General features: G+C 49.1%; 7 protein-coding genes across 14 annotated transcripts; 4 read left to right on the forward strand and 3 right to left on the reverse strand.

Annotated features, from left to right (window-relative positions):
- Positions 1-121: 121 nt before the first annotated feature.
- H257_09751 (hypothetical protein) lies at positions 122-8,966 on the reverse strand. Of its 4 annotated transcripts, none has more exons than XM_009836092.1 (15): positions 8,868-8,966; positions 8,657-8,814; positions 8,100-8,601; positions 7,131-7,340; positions 6,130-6,309; positions 5,504-5,681; positions 4,110-4,349; positions 3,887-4,057; positions 2,806-3,109; positions 2,548-2,748; positions 1,818-2,004; positions 1,606-1,772; positions 1,109-1,293; positions 799-1,063; positions 122-447 (listed from the first exon to the last, which is right to left on the reverse strand). In XM_009836092.1, exons 1-15 carry the CDS (start codon positions 8,926-8,928, stop codon positions 202-204), a joined length of 3,255 nt encoding a protein of 1,084 aa, XP_009834394.1. In that variant the 5' UTR covers positions 8,929-8,966; the 3' UTR covers positions 122-201. The 4 variants fall into 4 exon arrangements, with proteins under 4 accessions (XP_009834394.1, XP_009834397.1, XP_009834395.1 ...); XM_009836095.1 differs by lacking the exons at positions 3,887-4,057; positions 4,110-4,349 and adding exons at positions 4,580-4,750; positions 4,803-5,042; XM_009836093.1 differs by lacking the exons at positions 3,887-4,057; positions 4,110-4,349; positions 8,100-8,601; positions 8,657-8,814; positions 8,868-8,966 and adding exons at positions 4,580-4,750; positions 4,803-5,042 and having other exon boundaries at positions 7,131-7,376.
- Positions 8,967-9,501: 535 nt separating this feature from the next.
- On the forward strand, positions 9,502-10,843 carry H257_09752 (hypothetical protein; the record flags this gene model as incomplete). The annotated part of the gene is made up of 4 exons (XM_009836096.1): positions 9,502-10,337; positions 10,392-10,529; positions 10,586-10,695; positions 10,758-10,843. 4 exons carry the CDS (start codon positions 9,502-9,504, stop codon positions 10,841-10,843), a joined length of 1,170 nt encoding a protein of 389 aa, XP_009834398.1.
- A 322-nt stretch (positions 10,844-11,165) lies between these two features.
- On the forward strand, positions 11,166-12,512 carry H257_09753 (hypothetical protein; the record flags this gene model as incomplete). The annotated part of the gene is made up of 4 exons (XM_009836097.1): positions 11,166-12,016; positions 12,075-12,212; positions 12,263-12,372; positions 12,427-12,512. The coding sequence occupies 4 exons, from the start codon at positions 11,166-11,168 to the stop codon at positions 12,510-12,512; spliced, it is 1,185 nt and encodes a 394-aa protein (XP_009834399.1).
- A 120-nt stretch (positions 12,513-12,632) lies between these two features.
- Positions 12,633-17,008, reverse strand: H257_09754. Of its 2 annotated transcripts, XM_009836098.1 has the most exons (13): positions 16,904-17,008; positions 16,751-16,857; positions 16,562-16,696; positions 16,403-16,512; positions 16,113-16,341; positions 15,895-15,950; positions 15,425-15,800; positions 14,590-14,907; positions 13,727-14,407; positions 13,031-13,120; positions 12,928-12,981; positions 12,810-12,863; positions 12,633-12,766 (listed from the first exon to the last, which is right to left on the reverse strand). In XM_009836098.1, exons 1-13 carry the CDS (start codon positions 16,983-16,985, stop codon positions 12,731-12,733), a joined length of 2,328 nt encoding a protein of 775 aa, XP_009834400.1. In that variant the 5' UTR covers positions 16,986-17,008; the 3' UTR covers positions 12,633-12,730. The 2 variants fall into 2 exon arrangements, with proteins under 2 accessions (XP_009834400.1, XP_009834401.1); XM_009836099.1 differs by lacking the exons at positions 16,403-16,512; positions 16,562-16,696; positions 16,751-16,857; positions 16,904-17,008 and having other exon boundaries at positions 16,113-16,388.
- Positions 17,009-17,459: 451 nt separating this feature from the next.
- On the forward strand, positions 17,460-18,653 carry H257_09755 (hypothetical protein). The gene has a single exon (XM_009836100.1). The coding sequence runs from the start codon at positions 17,640-17,642 to the stop codon at positions 18,591-18,593; it is 954 nt and encodes a 317-aa protein (XP_009834402.1). The 5' UTR covers positions 17,460-17,639; the 3' UTR covers positions 18,594-18,653.
- A 207-nt stretch (positions 18,654-18,860) lies between these two features.
- On the forward strand, positions 18,861-22,436 carry H257_09756 (hypothetical protein). 4 transcript variants are annotated; one of them, XM_009836102.1, is made up of 14 exons: positions 18,861-19,004; positions 19,056-19,243; positions 19,307-19,441; positions 19,542-19,651; positions 19,715-19,943; positions 19,996-20,051; positions 20,111-20,474; positions 20,546-20,857; positions 21,100-21,575; positions 21,631-21,793; positions 21,881-21,970; positions 22,038-22,091; positions 22,171-22,224; positions 22,289-22,436. In XM_009836102.1, the coding sequence occupies exons 1-14, from the start codon at positions 18,896-18,898 to the stop codon at positions 22,322-22,324; spliced, it is 2,376 nt and encodes a 791-aa protein (XP_009834404.1). In that variant the 5' UTR covers positions 18,861-18,895; the 3' UTR covers positions 22,325-22,436. The 4 variants fall into 4 exon arrangements, with proteins under 4 accessions (XP_009834404.1, XP_009834405.1, XP_009834403.1 ...); XM_009836103.1 differs by having other exon boundaries at positions 20,111-20,453; XM_009836101.1 differs by having other exon boundaries at positions 21,881-22,091.
- On the reverse strand, positions 22,388-24,338 carry H257_09757 (hypothetical protein). The gene is made up of 5 exons (XM_009836105.1): positions 23,947-24,338; positions 23,559-23,900; positions 23,355-23,431; positions 22,910-23,283; positions 22,388-22,862 (listed from the first exon to the last, which is right to left on the reverse strand). The coding sequence occupies exons 1-5, from the start codon at positions 24,308-24,310 to the stop codon at positions 22,463-22,465; spliced, it is 1,557 nt and encodes a 518-aa protein (XP_009834407.1). The 5' UTR covers positions 24,311-24,338; the 3' UTR covers positions 22,388-22,462.
- Between the last annotated feature and the right edge of the window lie 67 nt (positions 24,339-24,405).

Consider the following 24,405-nt stretch of genomic DNA (forward strand, 5'->3'; position numbering starts at 1 on the left):
AGACAGTAGTATATGCCCTTGGTAGCACCTACTACTACTGTAGAAATCCACTGCAAAACGCAAAATTAGTGCCACTTGCGATGCCTTGTCCAGATTCAGAAAAACTAGACCCAATACCGAGTTCCCCCTCATCCAATATATCTATCTCATAGTTAATATGTACGTCCGATGTTATGGCGAGAGTATACACTATATACACGGCTAGATGAAGATATTCTTGGGCAAAATCAACGGGCGCAGGTCGCAGTCGCGAAGGAATTGGAGCGGAAACTCGACCAACTGGCCTTGGACGTGACTCAGCTCTTCCACTTCGGGGGGGACCCACCCGCCTCCCTGCTGCAGTGGCGCCGACGTGTTGAGGTTGCGCGTCGACATCATGCGGGAGCTCGATCGTCGAAGGAACTGCCGCAGGTCCACGGTCGCCTCTTCGTGCCTGTCTGCGTCCCTCTACGAAACCTCAATCAGCATATATAAACTATCCATATAAACTCTTGAGAAACAACACGAGGCAATCATCCATACAAACAGTGCAAAAAACCAACCCCACACAAAATATATTTCAAAGAAATATATATATACGTGTGATGTATACATATATATATACACTGCGTACGCCGCTACAATCGTCAAGCCACCCATATAAATATATATACATATACAGTGTCGAATTCCACCAATGATCGTTTGCTCGCGTGATATATCAAGACGGTGATTGGTGGATTTCATCATCTAACCACTTCAATCCACTACAATAGTAGACGCCATATATGCGACAATATGGTGGGGGTGTTGACGTACACTAGTGTCGAGTAGAATCCATCGACGGCGGCGCACCCAGCGATACCAGAGCGGCACCGCTCGCTGGGCGCCCTTGTCCTTTTGAAACGACTTGAATGAAAACGCATACTGCCAGCCTTGGTCATCGCAAGATGCGTCCGACATGTCCACCTCCCACGACGACGACGGCGTAAACGAGTCGAACGGCAGGCCAAACGCATCGCTCCATTCAGTCCGCTCTCCAAACACCAAATGCTCGGACGACCACCCAGACCCCCACGCGTACCTATGTCATCATCATGCATTCTCCATATAGATTTGTTTGTAGTACCGCTGGTTCTCGTACACGACGCGAATGTCTTCGTGGAGGTGTGCCTCGGGCACGGCGTGAAAGTACGAAGGAAACTTGTCCGTGGGAAAGCACTGGAACACGCGCTCGTAAATGTCCGTGTTGGTGTGCGCGAGCCGTCGGATCTGGTGCCAACTGGCGTCGCTGGTCGGATCCACCAAGTCCATCTACACAGATTGTTTAGGATATTTGTGATGTGTCTGAGCTTGGACAGGTCAAGTGGAAAAGTTGTAGAAAGAATGTATATATAATATATGTATATTGTCAACTCCGTTCCAATATTGGCCTGTATATGGATTTCAGAATGTCCAAGCCAATCAAACTTGACGGATGAGAATGTCCCAGCCAATCAAAACTTGACAGATGATAATTTCAGCCAATGGTCGATCAGCATCGTTTTGCCCACCAGCAATGTTAGTACGACCCAAGCAATCCAAGTGTTTATCTTGAAAGTTGTGTGTCCCATACATTAAACGTACCCCCAGGTGCTCTTGAAACAATCGACGGCGCAAGTGATGGCCAAATCGCCCGACAGTCGTAGGGGTCTCAGCAAACGCCCCCATTTCCATCGTACTGTCCTCAATCACGACGGCGATTTCAGAGTCGCGGTCACCGCACAAGCTCCGGTCGTTCAAGTTGGCCGAGCCTACGAGTTTTATGTAGTCGATTTAAACAGTACGAAGCGACGTACCAATGATGGCCACCTTGTCGTCGACGATCATGAGCTTGCTGTGGATGTAGATTTGCTCTGTGACCACGTGGCCATTCAAAATCGCATGCTGCCGCAGACCAAAGAACGCCACGTACGCACTCGGGTCCGGAACCAGCCTCGCCACTCGTTCGAGCAGCGAATTTCCACCTCGACACATGGTCATGTACTAGAGAAAGCAGAAGATTTCATCAGAATATATATATATATACACGTCGAAGTATAGAACTACTCGACCGATCCTGGTATGTGTGGGCATATATATATACAGTGAAATTTAAGCCACAGTTTGAATCGAAGTAGAATCGAAATCTTGAAGTCTGATTGGTCACCTTTGATTATTTTGACAAATCAAATCAACCGTTTTGAAAGCTACGAGTCTGATTGGTTAATTGTAAGTCCAGCAATATTCAGACGAACTTGGGGTGTGGCTTCTTAAATTCGCTCGTTCACTGTATACCAACACATACATATATAGTACGGCCCATATAACGATGTATTCACCCCATCAGCGTGAAAAAGCCACCCCTTCCGTACTACCAGTCCATATATATATATATAATATAAATTTTATTGGACTTTCACATACTATATCTCTTTTATTAAACAAGTATCGGGACGAACGATCTCAGCCAATGAGTGTGCTCAAGTGGCAAATTCGTGGTAAAACTCAATACACATTCTCCATATAAACCACCAACGCACCACCTACCTGCCAATGCATGACCGCGCGCAAGTTGGCCGAGTCGGCCCCAGTCACGGCGCCCTCAAAGCATGGCAACAAGGGCATAATGAACATGACGCGAAACGTTTCTTGCTTGGCATGGGCGTCGGCAATGCGAGCGTACAGCGCTTCCACCACCCGATTCGCCACCGACGCATCCAGGTCGAACCCCGACACAAAGAATTGGTTCTATATACACATATATAGTAGTTAGGTTGCCCACCTAATAAAACCAACAACACTTGCCTCAATGTAAATAAAGTGCTTGGCGGCGGCGATCGTGTCCATGTACGCTTGCTGGATGCTCTTTTCGGTTTTGACACCCCCAGACCACGGACTCAGGCTCCGCACGACCTGGCAGTGCACGACATCCCCCCCCCCCTCACTCGTCGTACGTGGCTGGTGGGTGTAGGGCAAAATCGCAGGGATTTCCGACCGGCGGCGGCGCTGCCGAGTCCGGTTCACGAGGACTGTGTACTTCTTTTGAACCGTAAAGTTCCATCGGTGGATGAAATGCCGTGCAATGTCTAGCGCTATTGGGCCTTCCAACCTAGCCCAGCCACCCACAACACCTTGGCACCCCAAAAAGTAGACGAGGGTTCGATATATATATATATAGTCAAGTCGATTTGGAATTGGAGTGTTTGGGTGCTCAATCGAATGAGAAGAATCACAACCAAATCGGCAGACAATCGATATACGGCCAATCAAAACACAAGACATGAATCAAGTAGCCAATCAAATTATCCACTCTTCGACCAACTCGAATTAGTGTGTGATTTTATTTAGTGTGAATCTGGACGATTTTTACATACACACGTCCATACAAAGAATATCAATCGATGGATTTGGCGAACCAACACAAAAGTTTTAAATTTGGAGTAAAAGGACAATATATATATATATATATATCAATGGATTCACAAGACGACGACGACGAACCGAAGACATATAGTATTTATATCGAAATGGGAGGGGGGGGTGCTCAATCGATTGAGCAGACACTCAAATCGACAGACAATCAACCGACCAATCAAAACCCACAACTGTATCCAAGTGGCCAATCAAACTCTTGTATATAATAATATTCTGTGAAGGGTTTTACATACAAAATTCAGTACAAAACCACATCATCGACCGATAGAGTTGGTGAATGAATGAATACTCGCCCAAATATCCATCGTTTGGCTACAATACAATATGCATTTTTCACAGCAGTCGAAAGCAACAATCGATAGCTACGATATATATATATATATATATATACTCGAGTATAGCTATATATAGATAGATATATATATATATAGCTAAACTCGATCGTTCGTACCGGCAATGAATGTCGTGCCAGGGCATCCGGGGCACCGTTGCTCTATCAATCAGTGGCTCGTGGATGTGCTGCACATCCACAAAGTCTTTGAGGCGCGGGTTCGAGTAGTCCTGTCCCGTCCACGTCGGCATCGCGCCAATGTCGGTCAACAAATGCGCCGGGGCGTCAAACCTAACCCGGGCCAGAGAATGTAGGTCCACCAGAGTGTATGTCGACATTGTACCGGCCGAGCGCAATATCCAACCCGCCCACAAACGCCACAGTCTGGTCGATGCACACAATCTTCTCGTGGTGGGACCAGAATTGAGGGAGTACGACAAAGTCGGGATGGCGCAGCACGTGAATATTGGCGCCTTGCAGCGACTCTTTGGCGAACTTGCTGTCGTTTGGAAGTACGAGGTGGTGTTCCCGGTACACCAACACAAACACTTGGACACCTCGCGCCGCCGCCGCACGCAGCACGCTACACGGACGACAATATTGTATATATAAGAAGAAACCAAGTACGAAAATCACAAAATCAAAACACTATAACAAACAAATGGACATTATATATATATATATATATAATGTCGTCCTTCCGCTGGTGCTCGGTCATGTATATATATATATATATTATATATATATATATACTCGAGTATAGCTATATATAGATAGATATATATATATATAGCTAAACTCGATCGTTCGTACCGGCAATGAATGTCGTGCCAGGGCATCCGGGGCACCGTTGCTCTATCAATCAGTGGCTCGTGGATGTGCTGCACATCCACAAAGTCTTTGAGGCGCGGGTTCGAGTAGTCCTGTCCCGTCCACGTCGGCATCGCGCCAATGTCGGTCAACAAATGCGCCGGGGCGTCAAACCTAACCCGGGCCAGAGAATGTAGGTCCACCAGAGTGTATGTCGACATTGTACCGGCCGAGCGCAATATCCAACCCGCCCACAAACGCCACAGTCTGGTCGATGCACACAATCTTCTCGTGGTGGGACCAGAATTGAGGGAGTACGACAAAGTCGGGATGGCGCAGCACGTGAATATTGGCGCCTTGCAGCGACTCTTTGGCGAACTTGCTGTCGTTTGGAAGTACGAGGTGGTGTTCCCGGTACACCAACACAAACACTTGGACACCTCGCGCCGCCGCCGCACGCAGCACGCTACACGGACGACAATATTGTATATATAAGAAGAAACCAAGTACGAAAATCACAAAATCAAAACACTATAACAAACAAATGGACATTATATATATATATATATATATAATGTCGTCCTTCCGCTGGTGCTCGGTCATGTATATATATATATATATATATATACATGACCGAGTGCCATATATATACATGACCGAGCACACAGCGGATGTGGATATTGTATGCAATCATATGTATGGACTAAAAGCTATTATTCGACAAATACTGTATGTATTCAACAATGTATGTCTTTTTAAAGATGTACATAGGACAAACAGCATTTCGCGTGCTAATGGACCAAGGAATGTTTTACAACATAAACTAGTCACAAAAGGCCAACATATCGGCGGCAAGGGACACTATATATATATATATATATATATTGTCCTCGTACAGTATATACGTAGGACAGAATATAGACGTACGTGTAGAGTTCCGAGTCGAGGCGCGCTTGGGCGGAAGTCCGCACGAGCGCATAATGTGGAGAGATCCACCAGCCCGTGATGAAAATCTGGCGGGTAGCGCGGCCGAGGTGCTCGAACATGACGGCAAACGTTTCTTCTCCGTCGACCAAATGCTGCGCCACATTTGTTGTGTGGGTATCTACGATATCAATATCGTTTGACATGTAAACCAGGCAAGGAAAAATACTAGCAAACAAATCTATTAGCAAACATAGATATAATTTAGAAAAATATAAAATCGCTTGAAACGCAAACCAGGCGATGAAAAATATTAAGAAACATATACAAATTATATATATATTCAGACATATATTAAGAACATGTATCATCACATCTCATGAAATTTGCTACAAATGTCCCAATTCTGCGCGATTCGTCAAACCGATCGCAAATCGTCGCAGACAAGTCATGGATGCTTGCCCATATTCCGTAGAAAGCACAAAATTAAAAGAATGTAGCCAATCAGCGACAAGCATTTTCAGATGGACCAATGGGAGTTTTGGTCGGCGCGAGTGGGGTTCAGAACTTTGTCCGAAATGAATGAAATATATATGAAATTAAACAACAAGGCCAAAACGACGTCGTACCGACAGCAGGTCGCATAGGAGCAAACGACGTGTGCTGGTGAAATGTGGTGTAATCGCAGGCGTCCATTGCTTTGGTGAGCATCTCGTGAAAGTGCTGGCACTGGCCCTTGTGCTTGAAATCGATTTCAACGATTGCTGCTGGGGTCGTCACATGCAGTCCATCCATCATCCAATGCAAGCCTGCATACAAAAACATCGTTATTATGTCAAGTCTGTATATATATTGTACTTATTCTAAACTGGAGATGCGACATGGAGAATGAATCTTCGACACCACCAAATACATGTACACAAGAATCATCGGCAGAATGAGAGTTTAGCCAATCAGATTGAAGGAAACTGTCATCAATGTCAAATTAGTGTGAGACTTCAATTAGTGTGATACCATCCATCACCACAGGACAACTTTTGACATACAAAATTCAGTACAAAGAATCGATCGATAGATTTGGCAAAGAATCAGCTCAAAAGTCAACCAAATTTTGGGTAAAAGAAAGACAATATAACAATAAACTTGTTTCTACTTGTTGATCGATGCAAATGGTTCAGATGAAAAAGTACACATCCAACAGGTACGGTTAGGCTGCCAACCATATTCATATTCTACTATACGAAACGATATATAGATATATCAAATATATTATGAACAGCTCTGTAGAGGTCTCTCTATCCACATAGAAAAAACCTGTACAGCCGAACCAATACTACAGGGTACATGCTACAGCCAACAACATCATGCATCAAGTATGCAATACATACATATATATATTACGAAATTTCATTTTGGCATATCCAATTCTGCAGAAAGCATGACGTCAATAAATAGAAAAAGTATATAGCCAATCAGCGAACAGTAATTTCAGATTGACGAATGGGAGCGATTTTCGGGATCGGTTTGGTTGGTTCTGTGATTTTCAATTAAATAGGGTCCAGAAGTTCGTACCAAATCAATAATATATATCCATACAACGTGATCAAGAATATATATATATATATCCGACCGTGCTTAAGCAGCGTGCTTTTGCTGATGGCAATGTGCGGTTGAAATAACACGACATGTGTCGGCGCCGTGGATCGCACCGTGTCGAAGAACGCAATGGACGATGGCTTCACGACCATCCACCGGCGATGGCGCAGCAGGTACTGGTACATCATAGCCACAAAGTACAAGCCAGGGATCGCACTCAAGATGGACGCGGCAACCATGTAGCCTACCCACAATCGTATATATATATATATATATATTGTGAATTCGCTATAAATTTCCAAAATTAGCGTGGTTTGTCTACTCCATATTGAATCACGCCGGTGTTCTGATTGGTTGAATATACTTGTCCTTTCGAGCCAATCAAATTCACTCGAAAATGGATTAGCCAATAGCGTCGATTCATGATTCGATTCACCAGCGAGATCATTCGATTCGACGGGGTCTGGAAATTCGAAATTCGTATCGAATCCAGATATATATAATGCATTCGATTCCAAGTAGTGGACTGGGTAGTCCAATCGAATAGCGGTAGCCCAGACAATCGACTAGCCAATGAAATTGTTTCAAACCTAAATTCCAACCAATGGTAGTCCGGCCCAAGGTTTCGCCCATTTGTCCCAGTTGAACTATTTATATTCAATTTTCGTATAGTTTACATTTATTGTATGGTATCCAATTGTGCTTTGAGCCGATTTCTTAAATTAACTGCCCAGTCCAAATTTGGGTGAAAAGGACAATATATATATATCTATATATATTTATAGATGCGACTCCACCGGCCCGTTATTTCAACAGACAATAGCCCTGAGAGCCCCACATTCAAAATGTCATTTTGAGACCATTCTCCAAGTTACCAGATGCTTTCATATAGGTATATATGTAGAGAGAGAGATATAAATTCTCGATACTGCCATACGCACAAATATATATATATATACATACATATATATATATATACATACATATATCCTTGGGGAAATACCTGTGTGAAGCTCGGAGACTGAGTCGGCCGAGCTGGCCGCGACAAACGAGTAAAACACACCAAACGGGATGATCACACATAGAGAGACGACGACGGCGATCTCAGCCACGCGCATGAGGTTGTCCTTGGTGAAGTGGAACCCGATGAAGCTGTGGCGGCCGTGCAGCGTGCCTTTCCGCGACGGGACGTACCGCATCTTGACCCATCCCTCGACAAGACTATCTCCCGCCAGCGGGTCGAAGCGGAGGGCGCTGTACTCGACGAACGCTAGCACGCGGGGATGCCGCCATAGCGACTTGTGCGAGAGGACATCCGTTAGGAACGATTCGACCAACGTCACCACGTCGTGCGGGACCACGCTCGACGTGTGGTGAGCAAGCAACGACGACGGAAACTCAAACACGTGGCGGAAGCGCAGCGCGCGCTGCAGGAAGAAGTGGAGGCTAAAGAGCCGTGGGGTCGTTGTGCGGATGCGCCACGTCTGGTTGTCTGGAAGCGACAGCTACGACAACAAGACCTCAGCATGGAGGACGCACCGACGACGCATGGGAGATTACCTCGATGACAAACATGTTGTACGTGTACATTAGGGAATCGACTCGTTCCACATTGACGACACGCACCAGTGGCGCACCTGGCAGCCGGAAGCCGAGGTCGTCGTGGAGATGCACGCTCGATGGCGAGTCGAGCGCTTTGTACTCTTCCTCGCTCCCCTCTACATTAGAGCCAGAGCTCATGCATTTACTAGTGGAGACGGATAAACTCTACCTGATGAACTACTACGTCGCGGCATGCCATCCTCGGCCGACTCGGCCGGTGCGGTCGCCATGTTGACTGCTAACGAGGTGTGTGCCTCGTGAATTGTCGTCCCAACCAATCACAACGCAGGAGTCATGACGACAAATATACTGTATTTACTGTACGACAGCTGACTTCCTCTAGGGTTTTAATTAGTGTAAGCGTTCTACAGTACTCCGGAGTAGTAAGTACAGTACTGCTGTTTTAGATTTCGGATAGAGTACCGCCATGAATCCCTTACACTGGTACCAATATGAAGTCGTAGTGCGCTCAAATCAATGCATAAACTAGCTCTATCTACGCAGTAAGTACCATACTGCCACACTAAGCTTACTCCCGGCGTATAGCACTAGTACAGTACTACTACTAGTACTAGAAATTGTAACTCCAGAAGTAATCTTTTACTGTACTGTACACTGTTTAGGTATACCACATCACACTATTCAAATGACCCGTTTCAGTTCGTTCCACATGACCGTTACTGAACAATGCGTCGGTTGTTCGTTTTTTCATGGACAGGCCAAGTCGTCCGTCCATCAACGACTTGGCCAGTCTCTCGGTCCCCTACTGAAATGGACATATCTTTCTCACTTGCGCATTGATCATGTCGAGCGCGTGCACCTTCCTCCTGACGTTTCTGGTCTCTGTGCTGTGTGGCCTAACCTGCGGCCAACTTGCGCAGAACCTGACTCCGTTGGACATTGGCGTCCGTTGCGCCCAGTATCCGCGGACGCCGACAGTGCTGACGTTCGTCGTGGATCAGCCGGACGCGAACCTCCTCCTCTTGCACTTTGACTTTGTCAAGTTGATGCCCCAAGACACGCTGACATTACGTGCCGTGGTCAATCACACAGTGGGCGCCGTGATCGACACCCTGACGTCTGCCACCACGGCGCCATTTTATTCCGTGCCCATGTATACGCTGCTAGTTGTGTTGGAGCTACACGTGGTTATGGGCCTCGGTCGTTCCGGTCCTGCAAACGCCACGACACGATGCTTTGGGTTCCACGTGGATGGCGTGCGCACGTCGGCTATCGACGGCAACAAGGCGGCGTCGGCGGACGAATCTATTTGTGGCACGGACGATTCCAAGAACGCGCAGTGTTTTGTCAACTCGGCCATGTACACGGCATCCAAGGCGGTGGTGCGGCTCCTAACCAACCGCGTGGGGGGGTCTGCGTTTTGCACGGGGTGGCTGCTCGGATGCGAAGGGCATTTGCTGACTAACGAGCACTGCATTCAAGACGCCACGGACGCAGGAAATACGCTGATTGAGTTTATGGCAGAGGGTGTGTCGTGCGGAACGAACTGCGACTCGCAAATGGCTTGTGCGGCGACCCCCCGGTTATACACTCGCGGGGCGACCTTCATTGCGGCGTCCACAGAGCTGGACTATTCGATCGTGAAGTTGGACCCTGCGATGATTCCCGAGGGCTTGGGGTAATGAGGACATGGATGTGTTCTTTGGGTGAGTTATGGATACTGTACATGTAGGTTCTTGCGACTGCGACTGGCGGGGCCAGCATTGAATGAAAAAGTGTACATTCCACAACACCCCCTGGGGTGGGGGAAGCATGTCGCGGTCATGGCTGGGCTAGCCCCAGGCATGATCACAACGGTGACGTTGGCGGGGTACGAATGCCATCGCTCTGGTTTCGACAGGTCTAACTAGATGAATGACGGATTAGATGCGCCGTGGACCAAGCCGGGTATATGCTGGACACTCAACCGGGTTCGTCCGGCTCACCGGTACTGTCGGTGAGAGACAACAACGTGGTGGCGTTGCATCATTGCGGAGGTGAATAGTTGATGATGACATATTGGGGGTCATGAGATGGTGGGCTCATGTGATGATGCTAGGATGCCCGAACGCTGGCATCCAGTCCCAAAAGCTCATTCAGGACTTTGCGAAGCGGGGAATTTTGCCGCAGTGCAGTGTCGCGTAGCCACCACCCGTTCGTCCAAGATGTTGTAATCCGCTCATAGCCGTTAGTTGGCTAAGGGTCGTTCAATATATCAACTAAGTTCGACGGGTTTTGCTGGTTTTGTCCCATGCACGTTTGTAGAAATGACGTCCGTCGTCGTCGATGATACCGAAGTCCATCGCATTTAGCTTATTCCAAGCGCCCCCCTATGGGTGGTGATTCCAGGCCTCGACCAATCAAGTCAATTTTGATGGCTTCCAGTCCTTTCGTGACTGCGTTCGTCGGTTGCATCAAAGTAGTATACACTTTCATACCCACTCACTTTTGTATTTCTTGCTTCGCCATGTTATACGCATTCCCTTGGTTCTTGACATGTCTGGGCGTCCTCGTGTGTGGATACCCCCACGTCGCGCCCGAGGCAGTGGAACTAACGCAGCTGGACGTTGGGATTTCTTGTGCCCAGTACCCGCGGACACCGACCGTCGTGACGTTTGTCGTGGATCGACCAGACGCAGCTCCCCCCCTCCCCCTTCTCCTCCTCTTGCACTTTGATTTCCTCAAGTTGAAGTCACTCGACACACTGACGGTTCGTGCAGTCGTGAACGGCACGGTGGGCGCGGTGGTCGACACGTTCACGTCTGCATCCACAGCACCTTTCTTCTCCGTGCCTCTGCATGCAACAGCCGCCGTGCTGGAGCTGCATGTCACTGGCGTGTCGTCCCATGCATCTCCTTCGTCGGGGGGACCTTGCTTTGGGTTCCATGTCGATGGTGTGCGAACGTCGGCGATCGACGACGGCAACCGTGTTGCCGCGGACGAATCCATCTGCGGAGTTGACGAGTCCAAGAATGCGCAGTGTTTTGTCAGTTCTGGCATGTACACTGCGTCCAAAGCGGTGGTGCGACTGCTCACCCATCGCCACAAGCGGTCTGTGTTTTGCACGGGGTGGTTGCTGGGATGCGACGGCCATGTGCTCACGAATGAACACTGTATTGCCGACGCGGCCGACGCTGTCAACACGACATTTGAGTTTATGGCAGAGGGCGTGTCATGTTCGACGAATTGCTCCGGGCAAGGAATGTGCAAGGCGGCTCCGAGGTTGTTTACCCGGGGGGCGACGTTCATCATCGCATCCAAAGACCTCGATTACTCGCTCGTCAAGCTCAGCCCCGCAACGATTCCGCCTGGGCTTGGGTACGTTGCCAATGTGTTTCAAGATCGTTTCAACCACTAGTGGGTCGACGACGAATAGATTCCTCCGACTCCGAGCGTCTGGACCCAAACTGAACGAGCCAGTATATATCCCCCAGCACCCCCGCGGTTGGGGGAAGCGCGTGGCGGTGGTGAAGGGCAACAGAACGGGTACTATCACGTCGCTGACGTTGTCGGGGTATCGATTATTTCTTTACAATTGTGTCGGGTTATGAGGGATGGGTATAGATGTGCTGTGGACCAAGCAGGGTACATGCTGGACACGCAACCGGGGTCGTCGGGCTCGCCTGTCGTGTCCGCTGTGGACAACACCGTTGTGGCGCTGCATCATTGCGGAGGTATATGTGCTCCGAATGATGGTGAGGACTTGCAGGCTTAATATGTGGGTGTAGGATGTCCGAATGCTGGGATTCAGTCGCAAAAGATCCTAAAAGACTTGGTGGCACGCGGACTGTTGCCGCCGTGTAGTGCCGCGTAAGACCCCCCCCTGTCAGGTTGTGTGTATATAAGTCGAGAAGAGGGACGATCAATGTATTTTTACTATGGACATCTTGACAAGTGACTAGTATTTGTATCTAAAATCGACACTACTTTATTAGGGAGTAGAGTCAACTGGCTTTATTATTGTGTATATCCACTCGAGTAGTAATGAGGCGGCGCCACCACCGGTAGATATTTATCATACGTTTTTCGTTGTTATACTGCATGCTTGTGCAGCATTTTTCGGAATTCCTAAGGCAAAGTGAGGCTAATAACTTTGAGTTTTGCAACATACTTCGAGATCAATCTTGCCGTCGTTGTTCCGGTCCATTTGGTACACTAATTCACGCTATTCAGATAGATGATGATTAGAACCAGGAGCATGTTCGAGTTGATATATATATGCTACTCACCACATCTTCATGATCGAGGGACTGCCCCAACGATTTGAAAATGGAAATAAATTCCTATAACAACGTGAAAATATATATCCATGATCCACACAGGGATACTTACGTCGACAGTAATATACCCGCTCTTGTCAGTATCGATCATCTTGAACACTTCTCGAATCAACTCTTGCTTGTTGTGTTTGGACGAATGTTTCTACAAAATAGTCTCCTCAGCCTCACGACAATACAAAACCATCGACACAATATTGATATCATCACGCCACAGCTCCACAGAAATATACATACTAGTTGTAGTATTATTCTACTCTTCTGCAACAATATATATATCTCCACCCTTCTGCAACAAAATACATATATATAATTTGCACAAGTGTCGCACAATATATGATATTATCGTATTATATATATCCCCACTTTTGCAACAATACATACATATATATATATATAAGTCGCAGTAGCGCAGAACTATATATTGTATCATCGCAAAAGTGTAGAAATATATATATATTGTTACAAAGTGTACAACAATATTGTTGATTTGATACAAATTTGGGGAGGGGGGGTGCAATCGAATCGCGCCGACCACCAAACCGATCCACAATCGATCTGATTGGTTGAATTTCATTGAGAAGGATTTGATTGGCTAATAATTTTGAGCTCATCTGAGGTAGCCAATCAAATCGATTTAGATTCCAACGAAAGCACAATATCCTATGATAAAATAGAATTAATTGGAAAAAGAAATCCAAGTACATTTGCCAACACATCACGGTATGATGTTCTTTCTAGTTGGACGTACGTGAATATGCGTACGACACCACGTTTCAAAGTCGTCAAATGCAACACCGCCCGACTTGTGCTTGTCCAGGTCGTCCATGATGCGCTGGATCTGGTCGGTGGTCATGTCGGGGGAGATCTGCTGGAGGAAGCTTTCCATCTCGTCTGTGTAGATCGTGCCCGACTTGTCCTTGTCGATCAGCGAAAAGATCGAGTTGATTTCTCGGCGTTCGGTTTCCGCTGCATAGTGCTCTTTCGTGGCCATTGGATGGGACTCAAGGAACGGCGGCGGGTCGTACATTGGGGACATGGGCACCTCCACGGCCGTGCGGGTGCGGGGGGACATCAGCAGCCACGTCGGGACGTCCAGTTGGTTGTCGTCCAAGTGGAATGACGGCAGGTCCTTCATCATAAACTGCCGCCGCTGGCTGCGGCCCCACAACGACGACGGACCACCTCGGGCCAAAGCCGCCGGTGACGATGGTGTGTCATCACTGATGATTTTAGTAGTGGTACTAGATGGGTTGTTCGTAGTGGCCTTGTCCATCTCGACGTTTCGATCGTCGTGCTCTTGCAAGTACAATTTCATTTCGGCAATGAATCGCAGCGTCCGCAACGTCTGCCGCGCCTTGACGATACGCATCACTTTGTTCATAACCCGAGGAGCTTTCAACGCTTCCACGTTGAACGCGTACAGTCCATCCTACATATATATATATGTATATATATATGCACGTCCCAACGTTATATGGAATCAGAAGAAGACAAATGACCCGTCTCATGGTTCAATGTGTCGTTTGTACGATAAAAAACATATATGACCCGTCTCATGTTTGAATGTGTCGTTTGTACGAGAGACAACACTGAGAGGTCCCACAACCCTACCCGCGCAATGACGATGGACATGCTCGTGACAATGCAGCTGGGCAAGATGGACACGGCGACGCAAAGGGCTTTGGCGACGGCGTCCAAGTCGGTGCGGTGCACCAGCAGCGGCAGCGTCCGCAACACAAATACACTTAGGTGCAGCGCCGTGAACAAGAATACAAGGCGCGTCGAGAACAGCGCGAGCACAACGCCGTTGCCCCCGCCCAGCAGCTTCTTTTGCGCGTCTTGGAGCTGCGACATGGTCAGGTGCACGCCACCTTGGGGCAACTCGTGCACGTACGGAGGCACAAACAAGTCGACCAGCGACGTCTTCTCCTATATATATATAGAGAGAGATATATATAAACAGCATCACACACAACATCAACACTCGAACGATATATATATATAGAGATATAAACAGCATCACACACAACACCAACACTCGAACGATATATATATATAGAGATATAAACAGCATCACACACAACATCAACACTCGAACGTTCACGTCAACTCAAATAGCCATATCCTTCCAAATGGCCATTTCGTGGATTCAGCACAAATTTCCAGTTGACCCCGTTGAATCGAATAGCTCGCCGCAGAGATCATCGAAACACGAATCATCGACACTATTGGCTAATCCATTTTTTTGACTGGATATGATTGGCTCTTTCAGAAAGAACAAGTATATTCAACCAATCAGAACTCCAGCGTGATTCCATATCGACGCGAATTTTGAAAGTATATCGCGAATTCTTCACAATATCAAAATAACAATGCCATCAATCGACGACACTGGCATACATGTAGTAGCAACACCACTACACAAATGACACCAGTAACGACATACGTCGGAGGGTGAGAGGAGAGGAACTTTCTCGTCGGCCACTGACGAAGCTCGTGGGGGAGACCTTAATGGAGGCAGGTTGTGCTGGGCTCGCCATGCACCGTTGGCGCGATACCGCTCAGCTTTGTGGAATAGGATGGGCGGCGTGAGCTGCTTCCGCATGTGTCGGATGCGGCCGTACACGAACTGATTGAGCAGCACGAGGAGCCCGCCCGCGACGCCAAACACAAACACTTCGTTGTCGGGACCCACGGCCCAGCACGTTGCAAGCAGTACCATGATGCAAATCTCCAGCGCCACCCACGTCACGCCGTCGATTTGGATCAGTTTGGCCATCACGTCGCCCGAGATGATGGTCAAGTACTCGTTGAACGGAAACCTACAAATATATACATATATATTATATATATATGTAAGAATGGTCAAATCCATAAATAGATATATATGTATGCCACCAAACAGGCAAGAAGTACCGCGTATCTCGTTCAAGTTGAAAGTCCTTGGCCAGGTCGTGGGCTTGTATCGGGTCCTAATAGTATATACATATATATATATGATATATACCAGTAAACCTGATATATATATATATACATGCAAATTAAAACTATAATATAGTAGTGCGTTGTAAAACTAATAGTATTGTGGTGAGTTATTTTGGTAGTGTGATTGGAGGAACAAGTAGGTTGAGTACCGGGTGATTTGATCGAAAGTCGACGAACCGACGACGCAGGCTCACGTACACCATCTCGCGTTTGCGTTTGGTTCGTTCTCGACGCCACGACCAGCTCAACGATTGTCGCCATGACGTGGCAGGCTCACTGGCCAAGCAGTAGTCGGCCACGACCACTTGAACGTACGGAGCGCGCCGTTCGAACTCGCGGAACTCGTGTTGGACTTGGACTCCAAATTTGAGCAATGTGCTACAAACCAACAAGTATGTACTTAGCTGACGAAACACCCAGAGTACTCGTGGGTGTGTACAGGCATAACATGAGAAAGATCACAATGAACAGAAACAGCGCCATGTGCAGCAACTCGATCGTCTCTTCGAGCTCGGCTGCTTTGTTCGGACCAAAGAGGGCTTTGGAGATCTACAGTGTATCGTGGTTGCCGATGATGATTGATGGGAACCTCTCCAACCTGACTGAGGTACCCCGACTTGGACATGACAAACAGCACAGACCCAATGAACCCCAGCGTCGTGAGCTCGCTAAAGATGGTGTTGATGAACGGCATGTTGGTATCCTCGGTGGATTCCCGCAGCCATTCGGCGCCCTATTCCACCATGATGAGAGAACGACGATGTGGGTGTTCAGAAACAAGCTTTACACTTTCAAAGATGATGGAGAGGAATATGAGCACGGTGATGGTTACACCCGAAGCCACCGCCGCGTACAACTTGGCATGGATTAGCTCTTCTTCGCTCGCATTTCCCTCTACATGAACGAGCGATCAAGCTTCGACCTACCAAGAGCCACCTACCATGGTCGCTCTCTTGTGCGAACCCTTGCCAGCAACAACCTGCCATCAGGACGACCCATAATGCCCATGTGCAACTCCGCATACTTTGTGGAATTGAAGGTTGAGGCCATCAACAAAATTGCGATCCTAGGTCATCCGGAACAAAGTCCGAATAAGGATACTTAGCAGTAGAAAAGCTAAGCTGAATTAAGCAAAGTTTGATAATGGCATACTAATGTTAAGCTTATGAGAGAACTTACCTCGCTCGAATTATCTTCGTGGTCCATACAGAACGATATTTTGATGTTTTAGCAAATTAATAATGCCAGGAGATATTATTAATACTACTAGAGTTTGCTTACAGGAGACAATAATACAGTCAGCTTGCTCCTAAATATCATCCTTGGACAGAGGTGGTACAGTAATTCATTAGTGTGTTGTGTCTTGGATTTGGGAGTAACAATAGGCGTCAATTATTTATTATTCGTACGAAATTTGTTCTCGAAATAGCTACCGGTGAGATATTCAAAGAACAATATTATATTTGTATGCGATGTTTGAAATAATAATAATGGCTGGAAAACGGCAGCGACAACAGCAGCCCGATGCGGCAGCTGCCAGCGTGCTGCGCTCGTTCGACCTCCTTCGTCTTGCGGCATCTTATCAACATGGCCTCCGTGTTGACGGCCACAACCTTCTTCTATCCATTGAATGGCCAGCAGTGCAAACCCGAGGCGTCACTTACGTCTTCCCCTGTATGTCAAGCTTCTCGTTTCAGCGCCTGCTACCTTGGGTGGACATCCATGGCCTTCCTTATCTCGTGGACGTCGTGAACTTTGTTGAAACCCGTTCTGCCTCGTTCCTCCTGAGCACGGTTGTGTTTTGCGTGGCCGTGTGGTACGGCCACCTCCCACTCCTCCGCGACTTTGGTGGTCCGCGCTGCCATCATCTCTCCGGTCTGGATTTTACCATGGCTATGAATATTGCTGCGAAGAATGGCCATGTAGCCATCGTGCAGTGGTTGCATGCCAATCGCAAGGAAAGCTGCACGTCTGCCGCCATCGACGACGCAGCGCTTCGAGGGCACGTCCATGTCGTCGACTACCTCCATCGCACTGGCCTGGTGATATTTTCGTCGCGATTGTCCGAGATCATGCTGCAGGTTGTCGCAAAGGGAGATGTTGGAATGGTAGAATGGTTACATCGCCATCGGACGCGACAGTGGCCTCGCGGGCTCATGGACGCGATCGCCGCGTCCGGAAACGTGTCCATGATGGCTTATTTCCACGTGCATACAAACGAGCGTTGTACGACCCATGCGATGGACGTCGCAGCCAGTCGTGGCCATTTGGAAATGGTGCAGTTTCTGCATTACCATCGACACGAAGGATGTACGACCCAAGCGATCGATTTGGCGGGTGGCAATGGCCATTTGGACATTGTCCAATGGCTGGTCAATAATCGTCACGAACGGTGCTCGTGGAACACCATCTACCTCGCGGCTTGCAATGGCCATGTTCGCATGTTGCGCTTCCTGTTTCACATCGACCAGCTTCATGCGATGCCGTGGCGATGTGCATCGGTGGTGGCTCAGACCAGCGGTCGACTCGATGCATTGGCGATGCTAAACCAAGTCAAGTCTACGTGCAACAAGCAAAGCCAAAAGCAGCAAGCATCGCATCGACGACGACACCACGGCCGCAGTTCGTAACGTGAAGCCAGTATAGTAAAGTCAAGCCTAAACCGTGCAACATGAAGTGTTTCAACTACAGTATGAACGTCTAGTCAGGTTACTCCGAGTAACGTTAGTACAATAATCTACTGCTTAGTCGTACATGGACTCCCATCGCCAAGGCAGCTAGCTAGCTGCATGTTGTGGTTACAGTCTAAAATTGCGAACATTTTGCTTGGAATTTGTTCGACCTAGAGATATGTTCGACAAATCAATGAAACGTCCGTCTGGGCTTCTTGGCTGTACAATCATACATTGGTGGTGTTCATTGTTTAGTCGCAATGCCTACACCGACAGCAGCAGGAGGAGCGTGGCTACGGCGTTGGGGGTCCCGAGTCGCTCTTCTCGTGGCCTTGTCCTGCCATGCCATCGTGAAAGCCCAGGACGAAGGTGCCATTGTAAACCATCATCCTACTCGACTTTAACCAATGCTCATTGTAGGACATGCGACAACGACCACAGAGGTGCCGGGGGGACATGGTTCGTTCAAGGTCAATGCGACCTCTTCGACGCACGAGAACGAAGGACAAGAACGTGAAGAAGCAGCTGGCGACGAAGTGTTCTACAATGTGATGGCATCGATTGCTACGATCACCGTGTTGATCTTTCTGTCGATTGTGTTTGAAATGGTAGATGCAGTCCATGGCTTTCCAGTTAAGAACGTAGTCGATTTGAACATGCCGTTGGTGTAGGGTGCCGAGTGGCTTCGAGAATCCACCGAAGAGATCAACATGCCGTTCGTCAACACGATATTCAACGAGCTCACGACGCTTGGGTTTATCGGGTCGATTTTGTTTCTCATGTCCAAGTCGGGGTACTTGGGACAGGTGTGCATACATATAGTATACTAAGCTGTGAAAGGCCTATGACGTGGCATTGCCTGGTGGCAACGTCGTTTCCATTCATTCATTCATGTTATCTATGTAGATTTCCCAAGCGTTGTTTGGCCACGACAAGAACATGGAGCTCCAAGAAACGATTGAAATGCTGCACATGGCGCTGTTTCTGTTTGTGATCATCTTTCTCCTGCTTTGCATGTACGAATTAACGAGATTGTGTGTTTGTTCCCTAGTCACGATTTACATGTATTGGGTGTGTAGTGTGTTGCTTCAATTTGGCATTCAAGTGCAAAGTGAACTTCGCGAATTTGAACGGCGCGCGCCATATGTCCAAGTCGTGGTCGCGGATTACTGCTTGTCCACAGAGCCTGCCACGTCATGGTGGGACAAACTAAACTGGCGCCGATGGCAAGAAATCGCGAAAAGCAAACGCGAAATGGTGTATGTGAGTCTCCGTCGTCGGTTCGTCGACTACCATTCCAACCATCCTGTACGTACGTCGTACGTTCTTGATACATGTACCTTTGGTTACAGCTCTGTAGGACCCTGCCAAGGCCAAAGAACTTGCAAAGGACTTTCAGCTTGAAAAGGACACTCGGTACACATATGAAAGACCGTAAACTATCCCTCACACGTTGCTGCTCGGCAACGCCCTAGATTTCCGTTCAATGAGTACTTGACCATCATATCCGGCGAAGTGATGGCTCGTCTCATTCAAATCGACGCAATCACGTGGGTGGCGCTCGAGATTTGCATCGTGGCGTTGATTTGTCTCTGTTGGTGGGTGGGCCCAGACAACGAAGTGTTTGTCTTACTGGGGGGCGGGGCCGTCCTCATCGGGCTCAATCAAATCGTGTACCGCCGCATCTCGACCATGCGAACGCTCTTGACCCCCCCTCTCCTCTTCAAGAAGGCCGAGCGCTACCGCACCAAGCCGGCGTGGCGCGCGCAGCACGGCCTGCCCCTCCTGCCATCGTCGCCCTTGATGTCGGACGAAAAGGTACCACTGCTCCCGTCCGAGGTAGAAGTTTGTGTGTGTCCATCCCCCGTTGTGTGATACAGTAAGTGTGACAGCGTGTTGCGTTGCTGTAGGAAAAGCTGGCGACCGACAACACCCCGCCCTACCTCCTCAACTTACCCCTCGGCGGTGTCGACTTGACATCGCAAGAACTCGCCGACCGCCAAAAAGCGCTTCTTGGGGGCGGCAACGGCGTGTTGCTGGCGCTGTTCTCGACGCGCCTCGTGTTTTTGTTCACGGCGCTGCACCTAAGTGTGTTTGTCATGCGCACGTCGGGGCAGCTGATCCGCCGCGACGACCTCCACGCCGTGGAAAAAGCAGTCATATTTGTCCTGTTGGCGCTTCCCAGCTTGATTGTCGCGAGTGTGTCCACAATGATTGCTCGGGTACTGCTTGCATTGGGTCGATATGATAATTCCGTGTCGAGTTTTTAATTGAGGTTGCGTGGACTACTTGTGTGGGGTTGTCATCTGATTCTTCTTGGTCTGAGTATGATCTGATTCGTGGCCACGGATCGCCTGTTTGACTAGTCCACCTGTGAACCTTCTGATTCGTTGATATGATCTCACCTGATTCGTACCTGCATCGTCGTGTCGTCCATTCTGATTCCGACCTCAACATATGACAGGATGGTTTGTACTGTTTCAATGTGGAAGCGATGAAAGTGCCGCGGGTGATCAACAAGGTCATGCGCATCCTCAAAGCCCGACAGACGCTGCGCACGCTTCGCTTTGTCGCAGAAATGAAAGTCTACTTGCGGGAGCACCACGCGACGGAGGGAAAGGCCGCGTCCATGAAGAACCCTCCGACTTCCCCAGACCCCGCCGACGACCTCCGCCGCCGATCGTTGTCGTTCAATGACACCGCTACGTTGCCGACCCATCACCGCCCGTCCCAGCTCCTCCACGGCGCCACGTCATCGCCTGGAACGGGGGACAAGCTGTCGCTGCTGTCGCCCCGCAGTCGCTCCAACGTTGAAGAGCCCATGTCTCCAATGAGTGAGCCCAGTTCGCGCTCCAAAGCACCTGGGCGGCGGGCCAAATACGACGAGGAAACCGAACGCCGTGAAATCAACTCGATCTTTTCCCTCTTTGACCGCGACCAGTACGAGCTAGCCTGTTTGCTGAGAGAGTCCCCACTTTTGTGCATGCATTGGCAGGTCGGGCGCGATCACCCGCGATGAAATGGAATCGCTTTTGCATGTCATCTCCCCCGACATGACGGAATCCCAAATCTCGCGCATCATTGTCGTCTTGGACGAGCACCACACGGGCGAAGTCACGTTTGACGAGTTTTACCGCTGGTGTCGGTCGCACATCCATGTACGTCAATCTGTTCTCAAAGGACACATTCGAGTGGCTCGGGGCGTTGCTTCAATCATGAGCGAATGATGATTTTCATGCCAATAGAACCACTCGTCGAAACATTCCAAACACCATTTGATTCGCGAAGTATTCAAAATGATCGACACGGACGGCAGTGGCTTTATCACCGTCGAAGTACGTTTACTATTTATTCACTGTATTGTTGACAGTGAATCATGCGATCAACACAAACAACGGGCAGGAATTTGTCGCGATTTTCAAAGCCCTCGGCCAGTCGCTCGACCACGAAGACGTGGTATGCTCCTGCTTATGATTTCTACAAAAGTACCTCATCCAACTACCAATACATCACGCGTCGGTCTCGGCTTGTATAGCGCGAACTCGTCTACCAAATCGACCGCAACAGCGACGGCAAGATTGACTTTGAGGTGCAATTCCACGTGTCATCAATCCTACTGTATTGGCCCTCACATCGCATACACATGGCTCTAGGAATTTGAAAAAATGCTGCACAAGCATGCCGTGTGATCCCCCCCCCGACCCCCCCCCCTTTCCGTCCGCCCCGTTGAATGTCGTACATTGGATATATAGGTTGCATCGAAAACGTTAGTTATTAAAAACTACACATGTTGTTGTTAATGGAGCATTCAATACTGTGTTGTTAATCTACACTTGTGCGTTGGTGTTGTTCTTGTCGCATGGAAAGAACTTGGCCATCACGCCTCGCCAGTTGTCCACGTCAATATGCACCTTTCCACGCTTCACTCGGTCCACAACCACTTTGCACCGTGGCGGGCCCATGGGCCGAAAGGACGCCTTGAACGCCGCCGAGTAGTCGTAGCATCCGCCGTGGCATTCGTGGTGATGCAGACACACCATCGTCTCGACTTGGCAGATCAAATGATCGTGGGACCAGCCCCGGGCGCCCGCCAAGGTGGACATGTACTCCAGGAACGATGCTTCCGTGACCTCGCACGCCAGTCGGGGCCGGTCCACACATCGGTCCACGTAGCTCGGGTTGGCTTTGGAACCTCCGTCGTGGTCGCCTTGCAGCAACGTCGCCGCCCTACTCGGGTTCATACATACTATATATAGAGGTGTTGTAGAGTTTACCGTGGCGCGATGAAGCGTTTGCACTGAGTGAGCATATCCGCCAACATGCCCGTGTACTGGTATCGATAACTGAACCGGCCGAGGTCGTCACCGTCTGCATATTGGTAGTACGCCCGGGGCAAGTCTTTGAAGAACTCGTACAATGGGCTCGCGGGGCTATGGACGTCAACCTTGTTTTGATTGTATTGGCCTGCCAACATAAGCACGGGGTCTGTGGGGCGGATGGTCGTGCCGTTGAAGCGAGTGCACGACGACCAGATGCGCGCGTCGGTGGCGGACTTCTTGGCGGCGTCAGACAGCACCGGCACCCGCCCAGGCACAGCGTCCGCCACGACACATTTGAAGTAAATGCGATGCATCAAGTCAATTTCAGCCTGGTTTTGACACACCATCAGGAAAGTAGAAGAATGGGGGGGCAATATCGATATGTGGATTGCAATCATACGTGGTGGAGGTTGAACATGGGATCACCTGGAGCTTGGAACGTGGCCATGGTGCTGCCAAGGGCATTGTGGATCGTATCTAACATACCAAACGTCATCATTCACAACCACATGAGTATAGAGCCAATCGACGTGGGGATTAGGGAAGGAATCATTGGGCAGGTTGGAATCTCTTTCTGCAACCAATATCCATGACCAGTACGTACTATGCGCTCCATTTTGGATGCCTCTGGACGCTTCGGCCAACGTCTTGCCACGCGTGGGAGTGACACCGCCCAAAATTTGCGAAAACACGGGCACAATGTTGGACTCGGGGGGGACCACCGACGTGGCCCAGTTGTTCCGGGGCACACAACGCATGCACTGCTTGGACTGGAACGCCGACGTGGACTGGCAGAAGTTGTTTAAAGGGGGCCGCTGCACGCACCCGACGCCATCCATGCTGTCGCCGTTGACGAGGGCCCACGATCGTTTGGCATTCGAGTCCACCAAGCCACCGAGGGTGTTGATCAGGTCCGTGGCGCACCCGTACACGCTTTTGCAGGATCCTATGACGAGACTATAGTGAAATTGGTCGGACCTATTTTAAAGTACCAGAGACGAAGGAGCTGGACAGGGTAGCATAGTCCCAGTACGGCAATGTCAAGCATGCATACTCGGCCTTGAGGCTGCGGAGCATGTTTTCATATCCCAGAAGGAACTTGCGGTGCCAGTAGATAAACATGCAACCGTGGGCTTCGCGCTCACTCTGCGGCTCCGTGTGCATTTCGATGAAACGATGGTGGTACCCAGCCGACATGGCGTCTGCCACTGCTGCCACGTGGCGAGTTTTCTCCGCGGCCGTGTACATGCTCCATGACTTGCGCAGGCGGAAGGTCTCTCCATTGCACGGGAAGCGTTGGGCGTCTACGACGGCTGACACAAGCAGCAGCCACCAACATGCCACGGTCGCGCGCATGGTGATGCTTGGGAGGAGAGGGTCAATTGGGTTATGATGGCCAAGTCGCTAATATGTGGAGATCTTCTTGAAACGATCTGAAACCGACACAACTT

This window comes from Aphanomyces astaci (assembly GCF_000520075.1).
Source record: "Aphanomyces astaci strain APO3 unplaced genomic scaffold supercont1.24, whole genome shotgun sequence".
In the NCBI taxonomy this organism is placed as follows: domain Eukaryota; phylum Oomycota; class Saprolegniomycetes; order Saprolegniales; family Verrucalvaceae; genus Aphanomyces; species Aphanomyces astaci.